The 8500-nt window shown below is 43.7% G+C and overlaps 1 protein-coding gene across 2 annotated transcripts in view; it reads left to right on the top strand.

The window, feature by feature from the left end:
* The first annotated feature begins 3221 nt into the window (after window positions 1-3221).
* The window catches only part of PPP3CA (protein phosphatase 3 catalytic subunit alpha), a 330643-nt gene continuing 325364 nt past the window's right edge, over window positions 3222-8500 (top strand). The window contains exon 1 of one of the 2 annotated variants that reach the window (XM_084626228.1): window positions 3222-3756. In XM_084626228.1, coding sequence (XP_084482354.1) covers window positions 3699-3756 — 58 coding nt within the window. In that variant the 5' untranslated portion in view covers window positions 3222-3698. The remainder of the gene's footprint in view (window positions 3757-8500) is intronic. The other variant, XM_084626229.1, reaches the window with a different exon arrangement.

Here is an 8500-nt window from a genome sequence, read left to right as displayed (position 1 = left end):
GTGGGGATGTTAAAGTGTTAGGAGATAATAGTGGCTCTGGTTCAAGCACCAAGTCTATTAAGGAAGGAGATTACTACTCCAATTATAGGACCAGTGGACGTGAATAACTCTTTCTATGGAACAACGATGAGGGTTTCCTTACCAGCCAACAAAATTTGGCTAGCAAGTAAACAAAGTTCAATGGACAGCTGCACAATATGTGCAGCATTGCTGATCCATTTACAGATCTTGCCACATGCCTATTGATTGACATACAGTAGGATGCAATTTAAGCATTATTATTTAATAATAATGACACATTTAAGCATTATTATTCCTGTCTTCCCTTTTTCTCTTATTGTATTTTTTTTATATCTTCATCTCTGAAGATTCTTAATACTGAGAAGTAAAAGAAAGAGGGTACAGGCATTTCTAGATTATTCTAGTAACACATTTTGGGTAAGAACCTTAGCAACATCAAGTTACCTGATTATTGGTAGTTGTTTTTTCTATTATTTTTTGTTCCAAAGCCAGTGAGATATTTTGACATTAAATCATTCTGTAACACAGACCCTCCTACAATTAAATGCTGTCTTCTGTGCTTGTTATATGTGAAGGCCAGAAAACTAAATTCTTTTCACACAGTGGACAGAGGAAGGCCTTGCTGCTGCTATGGGCTTTGTGGAGGTGGATGGAGGATTAACTGGAATGGTGCTATGTATGGGTACATGGGTTACAATGGTCCACCCATGTAAAACTCACTCCAGGGTGAGATTTTCAAAAGCGCTCAGCATCCACCAATTCCCACTAAGGACAATGGAAATTGCTAGGTGCTGAGTTTTTCAATTTCAGGGTAACTGCACCCCTAACCCCCCCTTCGGAGTCCCCTCCAGGAATGTCTAGCCAGGTCTCAGGACTCCACCAGTTACCTGGTCTCACTCCCTTCTGACTGGGCATTTTAAGGCTGCACAGCTCCCTACCTTACGTTGTGATATCCCCAGCAAGCCAGTTTGGACCCTAACAGCCAGTGCCTGTGCATTGCGTTCTCTCCGACTATGAACTGCATATTGCCAACAATTACAAGTTACAGAGAAAACATAAAAAACAATGAAAGTTCCTATACTCATGCTAAAATCTTAACAGAGGTCACCTATCAGCCTTATGGGGGCCCTAGTAGGCCAAAGTCTTTCTATCCCTTCTGCAACTGTTGGGACAGACGGTCCTGTCTGTGTTCTGGTTCAGAAAGAAGGGCCCTAGCCAGTTTAGACCCAGCCTTTCTATACCAGAAGCCCTTTCTCTGTCTGTTGGTCTCTGAAAAACCCAGTTTGAACCACTTTATACAAGCCTACCCAGGGGAGTGGAATCTCTCTGGAAGTGTTTACAACCTTAATCACTCTCCGTCCCCCACTGTTTTATAGTTCCTGAAGGCACTGTGGCAACCTCTCCCACCCCCAAATTGCATATGATCCCTGAGCAAGAGTGGTACATCAGCTATTCATAAACTTAATACAGTATGGTCCCCCAAAGATATTGCATGCAGTTGCAATATCTGTCATACTGAGTGAGCTCTTTTGAAAATCTGTGCATGTGTGATAATATCTCAAAAGGAAGTATGTGCACCCACTCTTTAAAGATTTTATAAGATTTGCATAACTTTTTATTTTTAATCAAGTCAAGGCAGATTAAGAAATATATGTCATGGTATTTCTTGAATTACAATGCCATCATCACAAAACAGAAACAAAAATATTGAGTCTGAAAATGATTTCTCTCTAGAAACTAAAACTATATAACAACATTTTGCATTCACAGTGGCCTCCATTTGAGGATCTCAAAATACTTTGTAATATTAATGAATTAGGTATCCAGCACCCCTGGGAGATGTGCGTTATTAGCCCCTTTACATACAATGTCCTGAAACTGAGGCACAGAGAGAGCCAGTGCTATCCCCTTGAGGGCCCAAAGCAGGAATATTTTTGGCCACACAATACTAAAACAGGCAAGTTATTATAATAAAAAGCAAACGCCCCCCTCCCTTTAGCTGCTTGGGGCCAGAAGCAATCGCTTAGTTTGCTTATGCCTAGCACCAGCTCTGCACAGAGATATCAAGTGACTTCCCCAGGATCACCTAACAAGTGCACGGCAGAGTCCATGGAACTTCTAGAGCTATGCCTCACAAGACCATCCTTCCCCACCCCCATTATTACTTATTGAAATACTGTGTTTTTTGCTGTACAAAGCAGAGGAAAGGTAGAAGGACACACAGTATAATAATCTAATGTGCAGGATCTGCAATAGCTCTCACAGCTAGCTCAGCACCTCGGCATTTCCTGACTGTAAGGTTATTCCCCACTCTCCCAAACGCTACAGTGACTTTACTCTAATTAATTATACATTGGTTTGTTAAATGGCAGCCGCGAGTGAAAACCCATCCATCAACCTTCCGAGTGGAAAGCTCCCATCCCAACCAGCCGAGGCCCCTCCCCCTGCCTTCGCAGAGAAGCATTACAGGCAAAGAAGGAAAAACACGGAAAAGCTACTGTCGGGAGCTTGGCTGATAAAGGCACCCGAGCAAGAGGAAACCTAACTGACGGCAGCCCCTAACCCCAAAGGGAAAGGGGCTGCAGCGCTGCATGGACGAGCCTGTCGTGTCTGTGCCTTGCTGCAAGGGACACACACGCAGGCGCGATCACCCTGGAGCTTTTCCTGTTGTGTAGCAGCAGCTACAGCGAGTGACAGGCGGAGGCCGCCCCCGCCAGCTAATGACACACGCCCGCTTTCTCCCTGTTGTTGCCGCTGCTGTTGTGGCCCTGGGGTTTGTAAAGTAAAAGGGGAGACGCCCCCCAACACCGCCGCTCTCCCGCAAACTCCTCGCCAGCCGCGGTGCAACAGCCGGGTGCAACCGAGAGCTTCCCTCCGGCCCACAGTCCTGCCCCACCTCTCCGCTCCCCAGGGCAAAGCCCACGAGGCGCTTTACTACTCTCCTCGCGGCTCAGCCAGGGCTGTGGAACGCTCCGGGGAGAATTCTACCCCCAGCGGCTGCTGCGCTCCCCCTCCCCCGCCCCCAGTCCGGCTAATGGGGAGAGCCGTCAGAACACCTGGGAGGAGAGGCGGGCGGCAGTTACCTGACAGTGATTGGCAGCGCGGCCTGAGCCAATGGCTGCGAGGGAGAGATGGGGGAGAAGGAGCTGGGAGGGAGGTGCGGGTGCAAGGCTAGGCGGTGAGGGTAGGTTGCGCCTTGGACCGTGTGCAGCTCAGTGGCTGTGTCTATGTGAGTGGAAGGAGAGAGGAGGGGGAAGAGACGTATCCAGATCCAGTGCAGCAGCCGGAGGAGCTGGAGCAGCAGCCGCTCTGCTGCTGCTGTGGGGGAAGGAAGCCCGGGGCTGCTGCATTTGTACCCTGATTATTTTTTTAAACTTATTTTTTTCTGGCTGCTTTTGCCTGTTATTTATGCAAAAAAATATAAATAAGGAAGCGAGTGGCGTGATTGAGATAAATAATTAAGTAGAGGAGGAGGAGGCGGCGGAGGAAGAAGGAGGAGGAGGAGGACGAGAAGAAGCAAAGCAAAGCAAGCAGCAGGCAAGAGGGGCCGTAACTTTAACCACAGCCAAGGACCTAGAGACACTGACTGGCCGTTTGCTGCTGCAGCAGCCGTCTCAGCCTTGTGTCTGCGCTGTGTGAGGGAGAGAGCCCTTCCCTCCTGCCCCCGGCTGCTGGAAATGTCTGAGCATAAGGCAATTGATCCAAAGTTATCAACGACGGACAGGGTGGTGAAAGGTAAGTGCTGTGCCGTGCACAGACGGACACACACAGCCAGCTGTCTGCTTGCACTGCCCCGCCTCCATTTTTTCAAAATTTGGCTACCTCCGTCCTCCAAGATCCTGTACGTCTCTCCCCCCTCCAAGGAACGGGGTCTGCCTATTTACTGTGGCTGCAGTTGTTAAATGGGCGAGACGTGTTTGGAGGGGGGTGGAGGAGGCGGTGATTGGGGAGTGAATAGGGAGTAACTGCTGTGATAGATATAGGAAGTGGTGGCTGCTGGTCAGGGTTGTGTCTGGGGGTGGTAATTTGATTGATTGGTATCATTGCACTATTGACTCGGCGATTGGGTTTGCTCGGGAGATCGCTCTGCCTAGGGCTACATTGCAGCATTTTCTCCCCCCTGCCTCCCCCTCTCTGCCTTCAGTGATTGCACAGGGCTCGCGCGAGAGAGAGGGGGAGCCCCAGCTTCCTTAGTTGCGGGAGTGTCTGAGGCAGAAGGGAGGGGAGGGACCAAAGCACAAGAGCCTGGCTCCCTCCCCTCCTCTGGCTACTTCTTCGGGCATTTCCCCCTCCCGCGCCTGATCCGAGCCCCGTTGGGTGGCTGGGTTCGCACGCAGACTCCGCTGTCTGTAGGCAGATCTTGACACTGCCTTTCAGCTCCCCGCATGCATGAAAATGCCCGTAAATCCCCCGATCCTGACAGCTGGGGCTCTCCTTCCTCACCCGCCCCACTCCTCCCTCGCGTCGCTGACATATGTCCTCTCCCTTCCCTCTCTCAAACGTGCTGCTTGGTGGGGGTGACACCTGGAGCCAGGGGTTGATTCACAGAGAATTCTCTATTCGGGCGGGGACGTTGCTTTAATGTGTAAGAGCCGGGGGTCCTTGATGGTCTATTTCTCCACTCTTCCAGAAGGAGAATCCACCGATCTCTCTCTCTGTATACACAGTACACACCGAGCCTATCCACCTAGCCACCAGTGTTGGTGGGGTGAGGAAGAGCCTTTGCAGCAGCAGTGGGAAGCTCTTTTTTTTCCCTCTGGGCGATGCCATCTAGTCCAGTAGCCAGATGACTTTCGTTTAGGGAGGGGGACGTGACTCAAGAATGTGGAATATTTATCCAGGATCATCCTCTCTAGGAGATGAAAATGCATGTACTAGCTGCATAATACATGCTGAACATTAAGCACAGTAGAAGGCAATCCAAGCCACTTCCCCCATCATGGTTATTGGTTATGGTTTGGCCTGGCTGAATGTGAAGTTGTCCAGCAGAGATACTGTGTGCCCTTGTATCTTTGCATGTGTGCGCACATATCTGCGTGTGGGTGTTTCCCACAAATGAGTATAATCTCGGTGACTTCGCTCCATTGTAAAAACATACATCTATGTTCTATGAGCTTGAATGCTCCAGGGCCACTCGTTTGTTGGGTGACGTTTGTTGGGTGAAAACACATCTGAGAGTTTTCATTAGCCACACAAACACAGTGCGCAGCAATAAAAGAATGTTTATTCCGGTATGGAACAAATGTGTGTGATTTTTTAATACATGTACAATGCTTACAGCAAATGTGCGTATTTCTGTGTATGTACTTAGGTGTAATACAGTGTATCCATCATAGGCTATAAACCTGTATTTATCTCCAGATTTTTTGGTGAAATATGGACCCCAAATGGGCTGTGAATGCTTCCAGAATCCAAGAAACTGAGAAAAAAATGGCTCTGTAGCATGCACAATTTCATGTGTTTTCTTGAGCATCAACCAAAACCAAATGTAAATCTTATTGAGAGATTCACCTCATTTAAATCCTTCTGTATTTTAATTTTCTGTTTTTTTTCTGATTGTTTCATATCCAAGAGTTATTGTTTTGTTTTTTTTTAAAGAAACTTGGTTGTATGCGCCATAGTAACAGAGTTTTAAAAAATGGAGTTTGCCTTTATCTTGTGAAATAAGAAATATTTGTTGCATGAGTTAGGCAATATTACATTGAATCATGGTCCTGTGACATCACACTAAAAGAGCAAGGCTTTAAAAGTTTGTAATATATGACTATAGACTTTTCTGATACCCTTCAATTATAGATATCACAAATATTTCATACATTACAAATATTTTGCATAATGTCTGGAGTACACTAGTAATTGGGGGTTGAATGACGATTTCTTCTTAAATTTTGTGTTTGACTATGTGTAAAGGTAGGACCAAATTCTATGGACTTTACTCAGGGAAAACTTAAATTCAGTGGATATTCTTTATGAGTAAGAACAGATGCAGGATTTGACTTATGATCTTTTTACTTAAATAAAATAAAATAAAATCATCTTTGCTTTTATGAATGCCGATAAATAAAATTGCTACTTCTGCATTTAATAATAGACTCCGTTACTGTTGTCTTTAAAGGTACTATAATAAGTCTAGGGTGGTGGTGTTTTGTTTTTTTTTAACACGGTGTGAGGTTTTAGTCTCATTCTGACTCTTAACCTTCAATCACTCTTCACATTGTTACACTTCATTCTGTGTTAATAAGTATATAGGCTCCAAACTTCCCAGAAACACTATTTCCAAGATACCTTGACAGCACATATAGTTGGGATTTCTTACATTTTTTTTTTTGTAGATTTTGTGAGCATTCAGTCCACCAAACATTTAAGATTTTATTCCTTTTATGAAGTATTCATTAAGAGGAATTGAAGGAAGGAACAGAAATTGACCTAAATCATGCTTAGAAGATTTATTCATTCATCTGGCCTGATAGTTGTTATATGTCAACCTTTTGTAGTTAATATTTGGATTCATTTAACTGGATTCATTCTTTCATTAAACACCAAAATCCGGTTAAATGCTTAAATGCAGAACCTGGAGTGAGTAATGCACAGTGAACTCTTAATAGGAGTACTTTTATATTGTATCATATTCATTTTAAATTGCATTCACTGAACTGCTTTTTTATTGTTTTAGAAGCATAAATGAAGAAAGATAGTAATGTAGCTTTTTTCACTTGTAATAACAAAACAAATGTGATTCTTAACTTAATTTAGTGCTGTAGGATTCCAGGTCCTGTATTGCATTAGTCAAAGTTATAGTGTTTCTTTTTCATAGGTCATTATCTATATCTTCTTGAGAGGAAAAGCTCAATAGCCTTGCAATGGTAAAATTAATAAAAATCAAATATTAAAACACACATGGAGATAATCAGTGAGCCTTAAATTTAACAAAGAAAAATGCATAATTATTTGAATCCTCTGGACCATGTTCAGATATAACCAGTGCAAACTGAGAGGGTTTTTTTTTTTTAATTCATAAATAAATAGAAAAATGGAACCTTATTTGGGGAAGAAACGTTTTTTTGGTCATGTATGTAGGCTTTAGATTTGATTAATTCTTCTGACTGCACAAGAAGCAGTGGCTTTACCGGTCAGGATCTGATAATTTACCTACTGCAAAGTTATAAGTTTAGTTTTGAAAGATCACAATTAGTCAACACATGACAGAAGATGTCTTGTTATATCAAGATCTCCAAGCTTTGTCTGAACCTTAGGTAGGGACTACTACATAACAGTTAGTGGAGGGTTTGAGGGGGTGAGAATTCTAGCAGCTTTAAACAGATTGCTATATTGCTGACACCTGTTGGGTGGGGTTTTTTCTTTTTTTTCTAAAGATACTGCTAAAGAGAATGACTCTAAAGATGAGAAATGACTTAAGTACAAGTAAGCATTTCATACCCTGCCACTCGCATGGAATTTTCTAGACTATCAAATCGATTTAACGCAAAGTAAAATGTCCTGTCTTTATCGCAGTACAGTTAGGTGTTACTGAATGCTTTGTGAGATCTTGGCTTTCTCCTGCCTGCATTATGTCATTTGTTCACAATGGCACCTGACAGCTTATTGAGTGAAATCTTAATACTCACATGTCCGAAATTACTGTACAGTGAGCAATATGAAGAAGTAATTCAAACCCATGTATTAAAATGGCAAATTTTCAAAAGCAAATTCACTTTTTTTGTAAGAGTTGACAAAAGTGTATTCTTGGGAATGGTAGGGAAAGAGTATCCTGCATGTCAGTCTGAAGGATACTATTATACTTCGGTCAAGCAATGGTTACTCCACTTCTTTCGCCTGAGTCATTCTGATGCAAAGAGGGTTAAGAACTTCTTGCAACTGTAACCTAGACAAGTCAGCTTTAGATTGTTGGAATTAACATGTGATAATACTATTTTAAAATGTATTGTTCTGCAAACACCCATATGATTAGTTCAGTGGGATTACACATATGCCTAAAGCTGTGCACGAGCCTGAGTGTTTGCAGGATTGAGGCCCTTAAAACCTCAGTGTTGATGAAAGGTGCTGGCTTGAAAACCCTGTAGACTGAAGTCCTTCATGTGCCCGTAGAAAGGTATGACACAGATGCTGACAGGATAAGCTTCTCCATGTCACTCTCCTTATGAGCTTCTAGCCCACCCCTTGGGAAGAATATGTGGCTAATTATCCACACTAGTTTACCACTTGAAGCCTCTGAAACTTGCCAGTGGGGGTGTCAGTGTGCTAGGTTTGGCACTGGATTTTAAGTTGGGGATACCTGGCACTGGAAGCTGGGCTGAGAGTACTAACTCACTCCACAAAAGTCACAGAACAGTTTTTTCTGATGGCAACATCTTTTGATCACTTGGCAAGATTTGAACCAGTGACCTAGAAGGGAAAGGCTCTCTATCACATTACCAGTCTCTTCAGAATGTTCTACATTGCATTACAGTCTCCTGAAATG

The sequence above is a fragment of the Lepidochelys olivacea genome (genome assembly GCF_965140295.1).
Source record: "Lepidochelys olivacea isolate rLepOli2 genome assembly, chromosome: 4".
NCBI lineage: Eukaryota > Metazoa > Chordata > Testudines > Cheloniidae > Lepidochelys > Lepidochelys olivacea.
This window is presented reverse-complemented; position numbering and strand designations above follow the sequence as displayed.